This window comes from Danio aesculapii, chromosome 12 (genome assembly GCF_903798145.1).
Source record: "Danio aesculapii chromosome 12, fDanAes4.1, whole genome shotgun sequence".
Lineage (NCBI taxonomy): Eukaryota > Metazoa > Chordata > Actinopteri > Cypriniformes > Danionidae > Danio > Danio aesculapii.
Genome location: NC_079446.1, coordinates 28,776,039 through 28,796,179, shown reverse-complemented (window position 1 = coordinate 28,796,179; position 20,141 = coordinate 28,776,039). Strand labels below are relative to the sequence as shown.

The 20,141-nt window shown below is 35.9% G+C and overlaps 1 protein-coding gene across 1 annotated transcript in view; it reads right to left on the bottom strand.

Moving 5' to 3' along the window:
- skap1 (src kinase associated phosphoprotein 1) overlaps positions 1 to 19,860 on the bottom strand; it is a 50,039-nt gene extending 30,179 nt beyond the window's left edge. Inside the window, exons 1-6 of the mRNA XM_056469657.1 lie at positions 19,653 to 19,860; positions 18,892 to 18,997; positions 17,148 to 17,173; positions 16,851 to 16,967; positions 469 to 549; positions 309 to 392 (exon numbers count right to left, since the gene is read on the bottom strand). Of these exons, the coding sequence (XP_056325632.1) occupies positions 309 to 392; positions 469 to 549; positions 16,851 to 16,967; positions 17,148 to 17,173; positions 18,892 to 18,997; positions 19,653 to 19,692 (454 nt within the window). The 5' untranslated portion in view covers positions 19,693 to 19,860. The remainder of the gene's footprint in view (positions 1 to 308; positions 393 to 468; positions 550 to 16,850; positions 16,968 to 17,147; positions 17,174 to 18,891; positions 18,998 to 19,652) is intronic.
- Between the last annotated feature and the right edge of the window lie 281 nt (positions 19,861 to 20,141).

Here is a 20,141-nt window from a genome sequence, read left to right as displayed (position 1 = left end):
AAAACTCAAGCAAAATATTGCAAAAAAAAAATTACAACCTACAAAATTTCATCTAAATTTTTCATTTTTCTGATTTTTCCTACTTTTAAAATTTATATTTAATATTTTTCTATAACATATACATTTGGGTGTACTACTTTTTGGACCATTACCATTAACCTCCAATTTTGGCTTCAGTACTGACCAATCTAATGTATATAGACAAATATAATATTGTATAGCTTCCTATTAAAAATTTTGATTTAAAAGATTTGTGAGGGTTGTACTTACATATACTGAGCACTGTATTTACATGGAACAAGACATACCTTTATCACTCCCGAAGTAATAAAATATGGTGTTGTTCAGAACACACCATCGCTTTTGCCATTCCATGCTGAAGAAACTGTGATCTGACCAAAGTAATTTGAAAAATGTATAAATGTTTGCAGATGTTAAGACACACATGAATTTTTTAAAGATCTTTACCTCGTCTTTTCTTTTCCAGATAGCCTTGCTTCAGAATGTTACTTAGGTCTTGTGCAGCCACCAGAGGGATCTCTTCAAAAACTGTCAATCAGAAATCAAGAGAAATAATGCTGTGAAAAACAATGCGGCAAAGTGAAAACTAAAAAGGAATAAATAGCTAAAAATAAATAATAGAACAGAACAATGTTGCTTATTTATATTTTCTTTTTTAAATATTTCCCAAATTATGTTTAACAGAGCAAGGAAATTTTCACAGTATGTCTGATAATATTTTATCTTCTGGAGAAAGTTTTATTTTGGCTAGAATAAAAGCAATTTTTTATTTTTTAAAATCCATTTTAAGGTCAAAATTATTAGCCCCTTTAAGCTATTTTTTTCGATAGTCTACAGAACAAACCATCGTTATACAATAACTTGCACAATTACCCTAACCTGTTAGCCTAATTAACCTAGCTAAGCCTTTAAATATCACTTTAAGCTGTATTGTAGTGTCTTGAAAAACTAGTCAGATGTTATTTACTGTCATCATGACAAAGATAATGTAAATCAGTTATTAGAAATGAGTTATTAAAACTATTATGTTTAGAAATGTGTTGAAAAAAATCTCTCTGTTAAACAGAAATTGGGGGAAAAATAAACAGGGGGTCTAATAATTCTGACTTCAACTGTCTGTGAGAAATTAAATATATATGATAAATATGGATATATGCACCCTTAAAAAGAGGATGTGTATAAAGATGCTTTTTCCCTTCCAAAATTCCCCTTATAGTTGACAACATAAGAAGTGCTATAACTGACTCATTTGGTATAAAAGAGAGGGGGTTCACCCATAAAAAAATTGTCCCCATCTCTTGAAAGCATTGCTAATATGATGACAACTGTTATAGGAATATATCAAAATGTGGTGCAGGGCGTGCTGCGCTTCAATCTGCACCCACGCACCTATTTTTAGCATGTTTTCTAGGGCACATGAGCGTGGCAGCGCAGGGGAACAATTTGCTGCAAACAGGGAAATGAGACACAAATCCTCACCCTCATGCTCCAGCTTTCATCAGCTTCAAACCTCCAGAGCTAAAAGACAGTGTAGGCGACAGGTGGGCCTCTGGGCACATTACCAGGCCTATTTAAAAACTCATTTAAACATGAGCAGATGCTTCCTTCTCTTGAACTAATCTCTGTGGCATCTCTCGTCTTTGAGCTATAAGGCTGTGGTTGGATGTTTAACAGGCAATGTTATGCAGTCAACAGAATTTGTCATCGGAGAAAAAAAGTTAAAAGAAAAACAACAAGTGTGAGAGGTGTATATAACAGCTATGTGAATCTAATGACCCATAAATAAGACTCGGCTCATCAAAAGCACCCAGTCTGTGTGACATCACCACCGAGTCTGTATAGCCTGCCATGTTATGTGTCCAGTTTATCAGACAGATGACCATCTCAGAGAGGAGCCCTTTGACCCTCGCTCTCATTCACGAACATACGTGAGCCTTTTCTGAACACACAGCTATCATAAATACAACTGTTTGTCAAGGGTAAGCTGATGTATCATCAAAAAAAAGAGAAAAAAACGAGGCCTCAGTCCAGCCACTTTTCGGTTCATTTTTCTCCCTGTACGCTTTCGTCCCGACACCTTTTACTCCCCTCATCCATCCACATCCCCCTCTGTTCATTTATCTAAAAGGTCAAGCCCCGGTAATAGTTCAGAATAAACACAAGAAATGTGAGAATGACGCACAATTAACAGTCTCTCTAATCTTCACACACCTACTGACAACCTTCTTCCTCAGGCCTTGCTGTCTGACCCCACGGTGCGCTCAGAGGTTTAAGCAATGGCTAAAATGAATGGCGAATTCGTGTTCAGTCATTCTTCACAACCTACAACCTGGAAACCAAACAGTGGGCGGGTTTCTGGACGGTCACTGTATTCGTGATCCTTCCACAGGGTAGCAGTGTAACCAAACATTTCACCTAGTGAAAAAAATGGCATGTTTTTCTTTTCTCAACTGTCTCCAAGGAAACCCAAGACTCTGATTGGACGAACAGACACAACATTCAACTTCTGTCACTTCCTTCAGACCAATCAGAGCTTGACATTTATAAAGCCACAGAGAACAAAAACCAGAGCCTGAACCAGATTATATTTCTGTCCATTTCTTACATTCCATCAGTTCCCATGTTTTTTTTATCAACGTGCACAGTTGAAACCATCATAAACAGAGTCGTTTATTTCTGTGGACTTATTAAAGCGCCATAAAAATGCACATGGCATTGAGGATTTTCATTTCGACTTTAAATTGCATTTTTAATTATTGAGAGCAGTGAGGTTTCTTAACTATCACCCCTTGCATTCACACTCCTTAATTAGCATAAGACCAATCATTTCTATTTAAATGTGCTGTGGATGTTTATGAATATTTCAGAGTGTTACATCACTGAGGCTCTGGGCATTCTGAATTCATTTATTTAGTTCTCTCCTATTCAACTATATTCAGACATAACAAGCAGCATCAAAACTTCTAATATATTCATTTATTTATTTTATTTTCAGCTTAGTCCCTTTATTCATCAGGCGTCACCACAGCGGAATGAACCGCCAACCTATCCAGCATACGTTTTAAACAGCAGATGCCCTTCCAGACGCAAGCCAACACTGGGAAACACCCATACACTCTTGCATTCACACACATACACTACGGCCATTTAAACTTATTCAATTCACCTATATCACATGTCTTTGGACTGTGGGGGAAACCGGAGCACCTGGAGGAAACCGACGCGAACGCTGGAAGAACATGCAAACTCCACACAGAAATGCCAACTGACCCAGCCATGGCTCAAACCAGCGACCTCCTTGCTGTAAGGCGATCGTGCTCTCATATTTATTAACTCTAAAATATAAAATAAATTTTTTTATTGGCTTTGATGGTTCCATAAAGAACGCTTGAATCCAGTAAGCCTTTTAATAGGGTATATGCACACAGACTTTTAATTTTAGTCCGCCAGCCTCATCGCTTCCAGTGAATTGTCATACCATACAAAATCGCTGCGTGTAAGATCTGATTTCTTTAAAAAAAAACAGCGATCATCACTGCCTGGCTGAGATACGATATAAAGTGGGTTTCAGACCAAACAAAAAGCACTGCATTATATTCTATTTTTCCGCACCATGTCTTTAAAATATGGAAATTAATTGTACCCCATTATTTTCAATGGAGTTTCTAGGCTAGCCTGCTGCTAATGATGGCGCCTGCATTTAAACGGTCTTTTGGCTCATTTTACACTTTAACAAACAAATGGATGCTTAAGTCTATTTAACTGATTGTATTTGAATTACATTACAACATCGATGCTGTAAACAGAATCTTTTGAAATTGAAAATAGTCACATAAACCTTTCACCGGAAGTTCATCATTGGCTGAAAAACATTAGCTGTGCATATATCCCTTTGAACAAAGAGTTCTTTTTCACAAAAAAGAGCTATTTATTCTTTGTAACTTTGTAAGTAATCTGTTTCTTGTGCCTGAATGCTTTAACCTCACTTTAAACACAGTAAGAGAAAAAAACTCAAGCAAATTATGAACTTTAACGCCACAATCTACAAATTACATTAATTTCCAGCTGTATTTCAGATTTTGTTTACCTATTATGTACTGTACTTGACATTGCACATCTGATATGTGACAATTGCAGATGTGTACATTGGGATCTGTGGCTTGATCATTGCTAAAAAGGTTATGCTTTGTTTCTGGAAGAAAAATGTTAGGCCTCTTTTTTTCTGACTGGTTTCTTGGACTCAGCTCCATTTTACATTTGGAAAGAATTAGATATAGAACTTCTGGGAACTCTGCAAAATTTGATAAAATGTGGGATCCAGTCTTTTTTTTCCAGAACACCATAAACACTAATAGTGTTGTTTAATTTCTGAAGATTTGTACGTTTTTTTTCTTTCTCTCTTTACATCCATTGCTGTGTTTTTTGTAGGTTATATTTATTTATATCTTGTATGTGGCCATTTTTCCTTGTTTCATGCTTTATTTAACATTTTGCACAGATTATTGTTTCATGATGGGTTTGTCTGTCTGTTCCTTGTTTTTGTGTCTGCAAAAACTATAATAAAAAAATTCAAAAAAAAAAAAAACTACAGAACTTTTAAAATGCAGGTTCTTTATGTTATAAAATGGATTAGATCATTAAAATAATCTTTTATAAACAATTTGTTGAGAAACCCAAAATGGCATCACTAAAAAGCATGCTGGAACCTTTATTTTTTAAGAAAAACGAGGAGAGAGAAGAAAAGGAGCGACACAAAGCTAATGACTTTCCTCCAGGCGCTCTCCGCGGCTGCTAGACGCTTTGTGGTGATGCATGGCACGGCCTCTGCGATGTGGCAGGCTGAGATTGGTGGAGTGAGGCATCGAGCGTGCCACACAGAGGGATGTTCATCAGTGCCACGGCAGCGGGAGAGAGGGGACTGATGCCACGAGAGGAGCTCAGCGGGATACCAGAGAACCAAGAGATGTCCGGCCTATTCTCCCTCCCTCTCTCTCCTTCTGCAGCATGGAGGTAGGCAGAGCTCCAGGTCATGCTACTGCTATCAGTCCACAGCACACCGCCTGCCAGCGCCAATGCACTGCTGTGTTTACTCCACATGGACTCGTTTCGCAGAAAACCCTTCTGTAACAATGACACGGAAACGAATTTGACAGAGAGAGCAGCAGGTCTCAAATGAGTGGTGAACAAACAACCTCATATACTATTTAATTAATTAGCGTTTGTCATAAGCTCGGATATCGGATAATAAAGCTGGGCTCTGTGCACATTTAACACCCTCAGCAACATGCGTAATATTGCGCTCACAGGTGATGTTATGAGCACAGCAGGTTATCCAGCTATAAAAATCTGATTGATGCCGTAATGATCCAAGGAAGTTAATGTAAAACAGCATTAAATAGCATCACAGTTGAGTGGCTGTGAGTCAATGACAGGGCACAGGCAGTAGTGACGGATGCAGAGTTTGTCAAAATATACAGTAGTTTTGTTTACAGATTTAAGTTAGTTTTTGTTCATTTTATGATGCCTGACAAAGTCAGTTAACCAAAGTTTACATTATAATCTTTTACATAATCTTTTAAATTGAATAATTAATCTAATTCTAGTAGGATATATTAAATTGAAACTTTCAAATAATTTACTCTGGAATTTCACATTGTTACAAAAATATTTAATAAAAAAATCATCTTATACAATTCATGTTATGGTAGCATACAGTGCTCAGCATAACTAAGTACACCCCATTTTGAAAATGAATATTTTTATCCATTTCTCTGTGAATATAGGCAATGTATTTCGGTGCATTTAAACAAAACATATTTATTAAACAGATATATTTATTAAAGTAATATTTTAGTCATCAAACATATTCAGAAATTGAAAGATAATACAAATAAACTCAAACAAAATATCGCAAAAAAAATTTACAACCTACAAAATTTCAACAAAAATTTTCTATTTTTTCTTCTCTTGATTTTTACTCTATTTTAAATTTGTATTTAATATTTTCTAGAACATATAAATAACATAATTTTGGGTGTACTAGTTTTTGGGCAGTTATTGTGAGTTATTTTGTTAGATACTCCAGATTTGGCTCCAGTACTGACTAATCTAATGTATATGCACAAATATAATATTGTATATCTTCCTATTAAAAATATGAATTTAAAAGATAGATTTGTGAGGGGTGTACTTATATATGCTGAGCACTGTGAGTGTGTTTTTCTCTTCATTTGTGTCAAATGTATTATTTCTTTTCATATTCTTTACATATGTGCATTTAGGTTTGCATGAATGCATTACAGGTTTACCTTGACATTTCCGAAAGCGACCATCAATACAATGCAATGATTTATTGTAGATTCAGTGGGCACAAAATTCAAGGCCACTAACTTATTAACAGGATTGATTAACTGTGTCCATGAAGGATTACTAACCAATCACCAAGATCTCATTTGCTTACAGAACACTGCATGCTGAATTCATGCAATGGCTGATATCTAATAAATGGAAAACATTTAAAAATGAATTACTAAAACTAAAATTAGTCATCAAAACACTGTAATAGAAGAATGAGAATTAAAGGTATTATTACTGAAGATTATAATTAGCAGGTTTATTTATTATTAAAAGTTAAGAAAGCATAAGATGATAGCAAAAAATGTTAAAGATCAAAATAAAACATAAATAAATACAGTACATTTTATCCTTCTTGTTCATAATGCATACTTTCATTTTATGTTCATCTATTGATTTGCCCACCAAAACGGCTATAAGGCCAATATTAAGAACAACAATCATCTGCTGAAAAATTAAATGGCTTTAAAAATTTAAGTTTTCATACATCTTTCCTCCAAATCACTAGATTTTTCCATGTGTCAGCAGGACATTTTTATCATTTAAAATAAAATAAAATACAATTTAGAACAACAATTTAGTATTTTTCTTTCCATTTTTTCATTTATTTTAATTTTGAGTGTTTTATTTTAATAATAACCTGTTAATAGGTTCAATTTCCAACTTGTTAATAATGCCAGTTAAAGGCATATTTCTTATTAAATATGGTTCACTAGAAGTATGTTATTTCAGTTTTACATAAAAACATCTGCTAAACTGAATAATGAAATTTATTTGAACAAATATTGGACATTTTAATATACTTTCTATGTATGTAAAATCTCTTTTGTAAATATATTACATATACAGTATATTAAAGTATAGTATATATATACACTGCAAGAAATCTGCATCAGATCGATGTCATATCCATGTCTCCCAGAAGTGCTTGTGCGTATGGGACACACAGCCTGACCTCAGCATGAACCTCAGAGATGAGGTGAAACAGAAGGCACAAGGGTCCCTGGGGGGCCGCAGGGAGAGGCAGGGGAGGAATGCTGATCAGGGAGAGATGGAGAGAACCGAATTACTGCGCTCTCCTGTACAGCACTTGATTAGAAAAAAGCAGCACTCCCAGCATCCTTAACCCCCCCGTACCACTCGCCAATACGCAAACTGCACACAGAGAACAGCAAATTGACACATTTTTCCTCATTAAAGGCAAAGGCAGTGGCCTCTGTGCAATGCCTGCGCATGGCAAACATTAGGAGGGTGAGAAAGTAGAAGGAAAGGCATTAGGAAGGGGGGAGCGAAAGACTGAGACAGAAAGATCCCTCGGTGAACGGCTCGACTGAACATCACCTCTCTAAATTGTCCTTAACAAGAACTGATTCGATTTGAATGAAAAGGATCTGTTATTCACAACATGAGACTGGAAATCATGCGGCCCCTGAACATTTTTGCAGTATTACTTATTATTTGCAAGATTTCCAGGATGGACCTTTAGCCGGCCCCTGTTTAAAGGCGCAATTGTGGGCTTCACACATGATGTGGGAAACCATTTAGCATGCTTTAGTGCCACAACATTGTTCCCTTAGTGACGAGGCGCACTGTACAAGAGGAGAATTTATAGTCTGGCAATGAGCAGAGAAAGCAAAGGGGGTCCTCCGTTCAGAGACCGGAGCTCTATAAATTTTACCCCCATATATTATGACATCCATTCAAAAGTTTAACTGCGAATACTATAATCCTGAGATGGCAGAGAGGTGGACTGAGGTGCGACAGCCGGAGGAGATATGACTCAAAAGCAGTGTCATCATCACACACGGCTGCGGAGAAAAATGAGCACGGCGAGATGTGGAAATATACTTAAACTGGTGGAGCTGAGGCATGAGAAAGCTTGGAATCCGGTGCTGTCGGTTATAGCCAATTCACAAAGAAAAATGAACTAACTAAGCATGAATGTACGATAAAAACGAGAGTGTGTTTACTTCTGCAAGAGTTATGAGCAGGTTCCTGTTTAAAATGAATGCTACAAAGAAGGGGGAAAAGTTTAAATTTATTTCACATGAGAAACTAAAAGGATCTGGAGGTACAGATATATATCTAACAATTTGGCGTTGAACAAAAATTGTTTTAAATGTACTTTTTATGTGTTAAACAACATTGTGGAACATTCAGGCTAGCTATTGTTAATTATTTAATTTGCTTTAAATATAGTATTGGAGTTTTACTTATGTGTCTATAAACCATATAATTTTGGATCAATTTACAATCAGAAATAAAGACTTTGCTTTGAGAAGAAAAAAGAGGAACGGGGAGTCTCGTATTTCGGAACGGACTGTATTTCTGAGGTGCAAGTACTATTTAGCTTGTAAAAATATAAGTATTTTTATCAAATTAGTATTTGTATTTTTATATATTATAAGTATTTAAATGTATTTTCAGTTTATTAATTTAAATGTAAATGTTTTTGTAATATTTTAATTAATTGATTAATTGACTTGGATTATTTTTAAAAATGTGTTGTGTTTCATAGAACAATATGGTATCAGATATAATTTCATTTTATCATTGCTACATAATGGTTTTGATAGGCCTGTGAAATTCTAGTTTTATTTCAAATTACACACACATTATCTCAGAATTAAAAGGTGCATTTTATAATTATTTAAATATTAGGAAAGAAGAAAACATTTAACCATACACTTTTGAACCAAAAAAGACAGTATTACATTGCCAGACAGATAGTATTTGTACAGTCAAACTATAGTGTTTTATACTGACCTAATAATATTTTCTGTAAACCTTACCTAACCCTCACAAAAAGCTTTTTGCATTTTTACGTTTTCGGGTAAAACCTAATTTTGTGTTTTTAATAATTTACCACCTGCATGAGTGTCAAAAACAAGTGTCAAACAGTTCCTTAGATTCCTGAGATTACAGGAACGCGTGAGCACACCACACACACACATACACACACTCACCCACACACTACCTGTTTAATTATCAGCATGTACTTTCAGTACCTATTTTAGATGCTGTTTTAAAAATAAAATTAAACTAAATTAAATAAAAATCCTGCCTTTGCTATTTTAGCAATCGATTTAAAATATAGTGGCTGCGATCAGTGAGAAGACAAATATAAATAACATAACATCATAAATATTTCTTTAAATAGCCTACTGTTGGAAAACTCGGTAGGTTTTACATGTCTTGTCTGCTTGTTTGTAGTCTTTTCTTTGAGCAGCATTGATGCAAGAACGATGAAATACGCCAGCGGACACGTGTCGACTGTCTGCGGACGGCAAATCAAGATTCATTATATCGAGCATCGATCAAACAAGGAATGCACTACGGTCGTAAACTTTGACGTGTTTGTTAACGCTCGCATACATGTATGCCACACAGGTATTTATGACCAGCTGATAAACTCCAGAAAGGAGTTTGTGTCTCTGCTTTATTTAACTTAGAATGAGTGAGTGAGAAATAATCAGATTTCGCATTTCAGCAAAACATGAAATTCGATAGCATGACATAACAGACTAAAAGCGTCCTTAGTTTATTTAAAAGGTGTAAATGTATCTAGAAAACGTCAGTTATGCAATTGCTAAAAGCTTATAACGTCCACCAGAGGGCGCGGGTTAAAGGAAAGTGAACAGTAAATTCTGAAGACTGAACTTCGACTGAGTTACGCTGTGGGAGAAATGTTAAAGAGGGCAAGCGTAAAAACAAACTAAAATACCATGAAAACGAATGAAAAATAAATAAATAACATTCTAATAATAAAATATTCTATTTATTACAATTTGTCTATGTTTCTCGTAAATATAGATATTTAGATTGCCTTGTCATTACAGGCTATAACGATTTTTTCCCCGGTTTTGATTATTGCAAATGTATAGACGACATTAATATTAAAAATAAGAAATAATATTAAGAAGTTCAACGATATTAATTAAATACAGAATCACGCGCTTAAATAGGCTATATTGGGCTATTACAAACAAAGACTCGTTAGCCTATTAGGATTTTTATAAGAATGTAACTTAATTATTTTTCTCATTTTTTTACACAAAAAACTTTCATAAGTAAGATTGACTAATTTATTCTACAACACACAATCAGAACTGTTTTATATCAACCGCTTTGCGAAATAAGTTTACTTGGGCCTATAGCCTAAATCGAATAGATAGATAGATAGATAGATAGATAGATAGATAGATAGATAGATAGATAGATAGATAGATAGATAGATAGATAGATAGATAGATAGATAGATAGATAGATAGATAGATAGATAGATAGATAGATAGATAGATAGATAGAAAATGATTGATTGATGCACTATTTATTAATTAAGCGACTTGGATTTGAGAATTAGCGTCTTTAATTTTAGATTAAAAGTACTCTAAATAATGGAGTTATTGCATTCTTTAAAATAATTCAACTATAAATTTATGTTCTATTTTCTTTAAAAAAAAAAAAATTTGCCAAACTAACTAAAATAATTTTTGGTTTCTTCTATTTTTGTTATTTTCGTTGAGAACTCGATTTTGTGTAGGCTCGTATACAAACATCAGAATATTACGTATAATTATAAACGAAAAAAAAAAACACATTTGAAATGGTCTCTATAAACACCTTTCTAATTCCCCTGTAAATGCTTTATGAAGCAGCACGTGCAGTCCAGACAGACAGTGTGAATCGTGAAAAAACGCGCGTGTCCTTAAGTAAATAAATACAACGATCAAACGCTGAACTGTTAAATGGTATAACTAGCAGAGCCAACAGTTACACATCTGCAATCTTAATCCAGCCATACATGAGCAATGTTCTTCTTGTAAAAATACAACGTGTGCTATATTTTAAACAATTTATTATACACAAAACAAAAATCTGGAGACAATTTTCCATCTTATGCTACTCTATAAAATTTAGGAGAGCAGGATAAGTTAACTTGAAGTGTTTGTATTGGATCAAGATGCTGGTGGACTGCAGCCAGGCATTGTTGTAACAAAAATCACTTCACAGAAAATTCTCCTCTTGTGATAACATCAAGATGAGTTTTTTTTTCTGTTAAACATTGAAATCTGTCATATCATGGACCTGCCAGTCATCATGGAAATTATTTGGTTGAGTGGTTACTGATGGCTCTGTTTTATCACACACAGGCGCATACTGCTTTACTGGGCCAGCATACCCTCCCAAACTTAAATATAGCCCTTCACTCATGAAGCTCCTTACTCAAGTTCAGAACCATGCGGGGAAAAGACTCTTTTATGATTATTACATGTTTCAACACTCAATAGAAAGCATATGGTAAATTAGGCAATTAGCATAATATTTTCCATTTTGGACAGATAAATGGTACCTACACATGCTGACAAATCAGAGGGTAGAAAGACATTTAATGGAAAAACAGTTCTTCTGGTCAGTTTAAAGATGTGAAAACATTCCAAGTACTGCCATCGAACAGAACCACAGAGAGTGAGAATTGTTAAATGTATTATGTCTGTGAATATAAAGATCTTTATTCAACAAACATTAAAATTGTGTAAGCATTAAGGGTGCAACATACACACTTTGGCTGCCAAATCTACATTTAGAAAAAAGACACACAGAAGACATTTGAACAGCACTCTTTCCCTGTGGGTGTACAGGCGAACACACCTACACACGCTTTCATTTGTTTCCCAATGAAAGCATCAGGCCACCTGGGCCTTGCATCGAAACTTCATCAATCTCAAGAAATGGAATCCAGCGGAGAGAAAAATCAAATTCTCATTTGCAAGATGGGTAAGGAGAGAGAGAGAGAGAGAGAGAGAGAGAGAGAGAGAGAGAGAGAGCTGGAGGTACCTGGGAAGGCTAACCTCTAGCTGAACCCGCAGCATTGAATCGTTTTGCCATTTGTCTGCCATACTGACAGGCTGCAAAGAAGATTAGACACTCAAGGTTGTGACTTCCTATTCTGCTCATTTCATACCTTGCAAATCCTGAAAGCCTTTCTCTCTTCACCCACGATAACTTTTACTAGACCTAGACGTATTATAGTGAACACAGAGGCAATATTTTCTTAACTAATGAAAGAAAACGCATGATGAATGTAGTGATGCATGCTCTGTTGACTCATCATCGCACAATGAATAGAGCGACTGACAATGATATGACATTAACGGTTGAAAATCTCCTCCGAATGATCAGTTTACTGGGCAGGAGGAAAAGTGAGAGCGTGTTTGGGTGAAATTACAAATGAGTGAGAGACAGAGCGTAAGTGAATATCAGCATTTTCTGCAGCATCGGAGCCTTCAGATAGAGCTGAACTTTTGAACTCGAATGGCAGAAGCAGCGATGCACTAAGGATGCTCTGGTCTAATATGAGTCTATTTCAATTAATTAATGCAAAGGGAAACAGAGGGTGGGAAAATGACAGCGTGTAGGAAAGATGGTGTCATCTTTGCTGAAGTCATTTACCGTGCCCTGTGAAGCCTGCCAATGCCTCGTATTTGACTATTTCTAAGTGCATCCAAATATTATTCGTGATTGGAAAAAGATGGCTTTGAAAACCAAAAAATGGTACTCCTCTCCATGCCAGGAAAACTTTGTTTTATTTACAGTTTCTATAGCAACTGGGGTCAATAATGTAGACTCAGTTGCCCTAGACAGAGTTCAGACAGGTCACGGAATGACCAGAACAAGACCCAGGGGTCAAAAGTTTACTGGAGGGAGGAAGAAACACTCAAAGTGTGAGCACTCACTGCAAATTGTATGGATTTAGGAGGTTATGTAGAGGAATACCAGCTGACGACGACTCAAAAACTGAGGTCACTTAAGGTGCTTTTGATTGCATGACTCCACACGCCACTGCGTTAAGACAGATTAGCCTGCAGAACTGAAAATCTTGACAGTACATGTGATGATGACAAAAACAGGATTTGCATGTTGGCCACTTTACTTTGCAAGGGGTCGCTTAATTGGCAGGCTAAAATGTCTTTTTCATTGATGCACGCTCTTTTTGGACTCTCCAGAGATTCATTACTACAATCAATTTCTAGCCAACACATCCATTAATTTAAAGGCTCTAAGATCTTGAAGAAAAAAAAAATCAAATTTACATCTCGATGATCTAATTTGCGATAAAGAAACAACTTAACTCTGAATCCTTTTCCCCTCTCTGATTGGCTTCTCCAGCTTTGCCTGTAGAGCTGTGGTGGGGTAAGATAACAGGAACGAGAGGGGCTTTTGTTTCTGGACATAAATCAAGTCAGTGCACACAAAGAGCCCAGAGCATGTGCAGCCTTTGATAGGACATGCATTGATATTAGCCTCTTAAACACACAAACTCCTGTCACACTAACAAACCATACACCTTCTCTGGAATTTTATTACTGAAATGATAGGTGGCACTGACGTCTTGATTGCAATATAAAATGATCCTTTTTTAATTTGTTATTTTAGTCATCAGATTTTCCACTCAGGCCATTCCAAGTGATAAGAGCATTTCTTTTCTCACTTTTGCATTTCCTAAACTTGACCTGGCAACATTTCCACCCCACTGTGAAGCTCCTCCTGCCCTGGGCTTCCCATCCTCGGCTGCAGGGCTGCTGTCATCCAGACGAGGCTGCAGGCACGGAGGGGTCAACCGTGCGGTCTGCGGGTGAAACTCAGTTCACATTACCATACAGACAGGGGCCCTGACAATAGAGCGCCCATCTGTTCCTGTCAGCTATAACAAATCTAGTGTCAAACCTCCCTCTGGAGACAGGGAGGCAGCGCTGGCTAAATGAAATAACACTGACTCCACCCATCGGCGAGGCAACTGCTGCCTCGTCCTCCAGTCAGGTTAGAGCACAAGCAAGACACAGTCAATTTCCCCTTCCTCACACAGGCAGGCATGTGACATCATTGAGCGAGTAACGGTGCAGGAATTGAATGCTTGAACTATATTTACCCTCCACTACAATAGGGTAAATTTGAAAATATCAGCATGCAAGGATACCAGCTCATTCACATTACATATACATTTGAGCCAAGCAACAACAAAAAAAAAGCTCTCAGCATGAAGCGCCGTTATTGAATAAAAGCAAATGAGAAAAACAGACCAAATCTGAAGTCGCTAAAAAAGGTGCTCATTCGAACCTTAATCTTCATGATTATATTCCTGTCTCTAATTTTATATGCTGTGAGATGCTCAAATGTCCTCCTGTAGGGCTTGATGTGAGATTTCCAACTGGTGAACTAAACATGAACCCTGAACTGCACTTGCCCTTGCTGGTCATTATCTTTATTGAAAGAGCGACATGATGCGAATCTTCTTCAAGTTACTCCTCTTTGACTTATATGCCTTTTCTGGCAAAGAAGCAAATCAAAGGAGCACATCCAGGTTTGACCCCTTTTCTTGCTAAATTGCAAACAACATATAAAATAAATGGGATGATGGAGAATTCATTTTTACCAGGCTGGTGAAGTTTCGAGTCAGTGAACAAGAAGATGTATTCACAGCAAAAACAATGACTTATGCTTTTGTGTGAGTGTGTGTGTAGCCTGACATTTTTTTCTGGTTAATATGTATTTTTAAGAATATTTTTTAGTATTGAAATAGATAGAGAGAAATTCTGATTTCTATCCTCTTTTTTTATCAGATTACACTATGTTAGAGCTGGTTACGAGGAATTAGGGCTGCACGATATTGGAAAAATTTCACATTGACATATTTGTTTCTCTACGATATGCAGTTGAAGTCAGAATTATTAGCCCCCCTGTTTATTTTTTCCCCAATTTCTGTTTAACGAAGAGCAGATTTTTTCAACACATTTTTAAACATAATAGTTTTAATAACTCATCTCTAATAACTGATTTCTTTTCTCTTTGCCATGATGACAGAAAATAATATTTTACTAGATATTTTTCAACACACTTCTATACGGTTTAAAGTGGCATTTAACTATGTTGATTAGGTTAACTAGGCAGGTTAGGGTAATTAGGCAAGTTATAGTATAACGATGGTTTGTTCTGTAGACAATCGAAAAATAGCTTAAAGCAGCTAATCTTAAAATGGTTTTAAAAAGAATAAAAAAATGCTTTTATTCTAGCTGAAATAAAGCAAATAAGACTTTCTACAGAAGAAAAAATATTATCAGACATACTGTGAAAATTTATAAATAATAATTCTGACTTCAACTGTATAAAACTGATAGAAATACAAATTCATCAGAAGACTTTAATAGCTCTATTCGGAAAGTCATTAATTAAGATTGATTGGGATTGTAGGAAAGTAAAATATAAATATATCTCATGTCATTTATTATATACATTATGATAAACAAACTACAGTCATAAATAAAAGCAATGGAGCAAATGTTAAAGTGACAAATAGTGCTTCATGGTTTTCTGGTGAGAGTCTAACAGCATTCAGGTACAGAAATTGAATAATCAAATGTAAAATAACATTGCATAGTCTTCATCCTATAAATTATTCAGTACAATTATTTATTAAACGTCTTTATGCACTATTCAAAGTCTCTTTAATGTCACGGGCCTTAAAAAAGAGAAGCAGATGATAAACTTTACTATGGATAAATTCTGCAGTGTCTCCATAAATCTCACATGTTTTGACCTATGCTTTCTGGTCAATTATAATCCCAACTCAACATTGCATAACTTGCAATGTGACTATTGCGAATACACACGTTGTTATAGCGATGCTCAAACGATATATTGTGCAGGCCTACTAGTAATCAATGCTATTGAACCAGTCCTTTTCTTAAAACTATTTTCTGCAAAGCTGCAGGGTTTTGAATCCTCTGAGAAAATTGTCAGTTGTATGATGAGTGATAAAGAAGAGAAAATGGATAAAATGCCCCTCAGGTACAGGGTTGAGTTTCAAGACCAGCTGGTTAGAGAGGAGTCAGGGATGATCAGTCACAGTTCTGGCCTGAAGCAACAGCAAACTGCCCACGTTAGTAAAAAACAATCAGCAAACACAAAACACAGATTCTGACATGCCGTTTTCCATCTGTAGCATCTTGTCTTCAAACTCTCTTCACACTTTGAATTTTATTCTACCTCGTTTTAGGGTCTACACAAGTGTAAATTTACTTTGCGTCTAAAGGACAAGTAAGCTAACATTTCCACGCCATTGTTAATAAAAGGCAAACATGCCACAGCTTAACCCCAAGAACCCATGCTGAAACAGCATGCTTGCCTGCCACTAGAGGGAGCTCTTCATCCCCTTTGTATGGAGGTAAAAGACCACCCTCCAATTCCCCCTTCAAACACTCCTCAATGCCAGCAGCAGAGTTGTGGGAATCCACTAGAGGGTGATCTGTTACCAAACACCTCCACTGGGGCATTTCATCATTACCAGTGAAACCCCCACAACAAGTAATGTGCTAAAGATGCTTTAGACAAGTTTCCTGTCTTGGCTTATTATAGCTTACATGCATTAGAAATATGAGTAAACACACTCATATGCAGACAGAGTAGCTACAACTCACGCTCAGGGCCTCCTTCCTCCTGGTAGTCAGAGGCCACTGACATATCATCTGAAGGGGCAGAGCGTCCCAGGCTGGAGCTGCGGTTGTCATCTGAACTATCTTCATGATTGGACTCAACTTGGTTTAAAAAAAAGGAAAGAAAAACAATTAAACTTTGTTGAGTGGATTCAAGAGACTGTGGGAAAAAAATATTTTTTGTGAAACCAACATGTTTTCTAAAGAACCATTGTTCAGGGAAAGACGAACGGAAATCACGCAGAACAATTAATTAGAATTATGAAACAGCTGTTCACTTACGTCTGTGGGGAAATTCTTGTGGGTATCTACAAGAGAGAATATAAAAGTACAATTAGAAAAGAAAGTTTTACGATGAAACAACTTTATAAACAAATAAACCTGTTAATAAAATAATGATACACTTTGCAATGTACTATATTTCTTAGTAAGGATCAATGGTGTAAAGTGTACTGAAAAATCATACTCAAGTAAAATTATCATTACTTGCCTAAAAATGTAGCGCAAGTAAAGTGAAAGTATCTGTTGTAAAAATTACTCAAAGTATGAGTAAAAAGTAGACCTTTAAAAAGTACTCAAGAGTAGTGAGTATTATGCTATATGCATTTACATGTAATTTGTGGATGTGTGTACACAACATCATAAGACATTAACATTAGGTTAGATTTAGGTTGTGATGTCAGGTGACCAAAATTTAATGTCTTTCTAGTCTCTAAGGACAACGTTATTGTCTAATAACAACGTCAAATGACGTTGATATTTGGTTGATTTTAGGTTGTGTTGGAAAGTGATCAAAATCAAACGTCAAGCCAACATCTTAAACCAACGTCATATTGACGTCAAATACTGATATTTATTCGTCAAGTAAGGCAACCAAAATCCAACATCTGATAGCTGTCATAGTGGTAACGTCTACACAACGTCAAGCTGTAACATCATTAGACGTTGATATTTTGTTGTTTGTTGGTTGGTTGTTGGACATTGACGTCAGCCTGATGTTGAGTTCTGAAAACCCGATTTTCATTTCCAAACAAAATGCAACGTCCCCATGATGTTGGGGTACAACTTCAATCTGATGTCATGTTGAGGTCTTGTGCCTGCTGAGTGTTTAAGGCCAGTTTGGTCATCATACAGTAAACATTTGTCATCTTCTCATCAGTGTAATGCATTTAAACAGGCTCTGGGTCAATGCGTGTAAAGATTTTGGACATCTTCTAGGACAATTGTAATGCTTTCAAACAGTTTGCTGCAATTATAAATCACCCATGTCTTGAGGTAGTTCATTATGATGCGATTTACCTTCTATGTGTGATTTGATTCTAGGACTGATTTTTCTAATCCCCATAGACAAGAAAAAAAAATTAAGTAGTGACTGCAGGTTGAAGGAAAGTAGTGGAGTACCGATACAGCACAAAAAATGTAGTCAAGGGAAAGTAAAAGTCCACATTTTTAAAACTACTTAGTAAATTACAATTCCTGAGAAGAACTACTCAATTACAGTCATTTGAATGTTTGTAATTTGTTCCTTTACACCACTGGTAAGGATAAATATTTCAGGTATGCATTGAAAGTCATTCTACAAATTCTAAAGCAATCGAGGAGGTGTTTGACGGAAAGCAGATAAACACATGCATGTGTAAAACTGTGCAATGCACTTGCAAATGATGCACCGAAAGCTAAGTAATCATGCAACCCCGTGCTAAAAAGAAAAAAGTATGCTTGTTCTCCTTGCAAACACCTTGTTTCAGAGCAGCAAACCACAAAACCACTACAGCGGGTAAAAGCGCTGTAATTGTACTCCGTGCTTCTAAAAAGACAACAATAGAGGAACTGTGCAATTTGTTTCCTGTCTGTTTAACTTTTGTAATTCATTTGTAACTCGACTGGGAGCACAGATTGCCAAGAGGTAAACAATTCGATTCTATCAATGTACTTTTTGTAATCCACATTGTAAAGTTACAAACAAGTAGGAGCAAGCATGCTTTAATACTTGCACATGAATAAAACATACTGTGACATCCCTTACCTCTTCTGGATGACAACAAAATTTCGTTGGAGAATTTCCCTAGACTCTCGAGCTGCAATACTGAGATTCTCATCCTGGAGGATCTCAAAAACAAACAGCTCGCAGTCTGAAACAGGAAGAAATAAAAAACAACGTAAGCAAATTTTGTGTTGTACTTTAAAATGTGGCAGACAAAGTGTGACTGTTATCCCACATGGTATTTCTGTTTAATAGAGTATACATGGTTTGAGCTATGCAAATAATCACAGATTTCCCTGTATTAATGCAAATGTCATAGATGCCAAAATGTGTAGATTACAATAGCAGTCCTGTCTGTGTCCGAACAAAGATAACAATGTCACAATAGAATTGTAAATGAAGTATTATTTTGTATAAAATGTTTTCATCTGCACTTAAACTGCAAAGCAGAAAAGTTACAAGAATGGGCCTGCATAAAACTAATAAAATCATAAAATAGTCTTTAGGCCTACTCTTGGTTCAATAACATAACGCTGAAGTTTACAACAATTTGGAAATGTAACTCTTTAAACTAGAATGTACCAACTACGTACCAACTCAAGACCTATGAAAATAAAATATTTACTATATAGCAATTATTATGTAACACGCCATTTTCAAGTAGGTTACACTTTTCAAATACCAAAAGTTCTAAATAAAAACGAATTATAACTATACAAATATATAGGCTATGAAATATTTCTTTATTTTGATGTAACAAAAAATAAAATAAAATCAATTAACAGTGAAGCAATGAAGAATACCTCTTAACAGTTGCCTGATGTCATCAACAACCGTCCCCATGTCTAACTCCAACAGAAATTAATGTTTGTAAAATTTTACGATGTCAACGACTGAAGGTCATATCATTGCTAAATGAATTTCTTGGTCAATTGTCATCCTACAGCAGGAGTTCGCAGAGTGAAATCGAAGAGAAATCCACACACACATGAACCGGCTCGCGGAGGGAAGATGAAGAGGAAGTGCACAGCACATTGTTGTGAAAATGAAACAAGTCTAAAGAGATGCAGGTAAATCATTCTGTTATCCACTCCACTGACTTGAATTTGTGTCAAATGAATTTCAAATTATTCCAAGTGGATTTTCCACAGCCACAACATTTAGCCCAATTTTTTTGACAGTCAACTGAATTTTTAACCAATTCAAACGATTTTTTAACGCTTTAAGCGTTTTCTGTTGGGCCGTTTTCTTTCCATTCACCAACGGGCCGAGCTCAAAACCTTGTTTTTAAT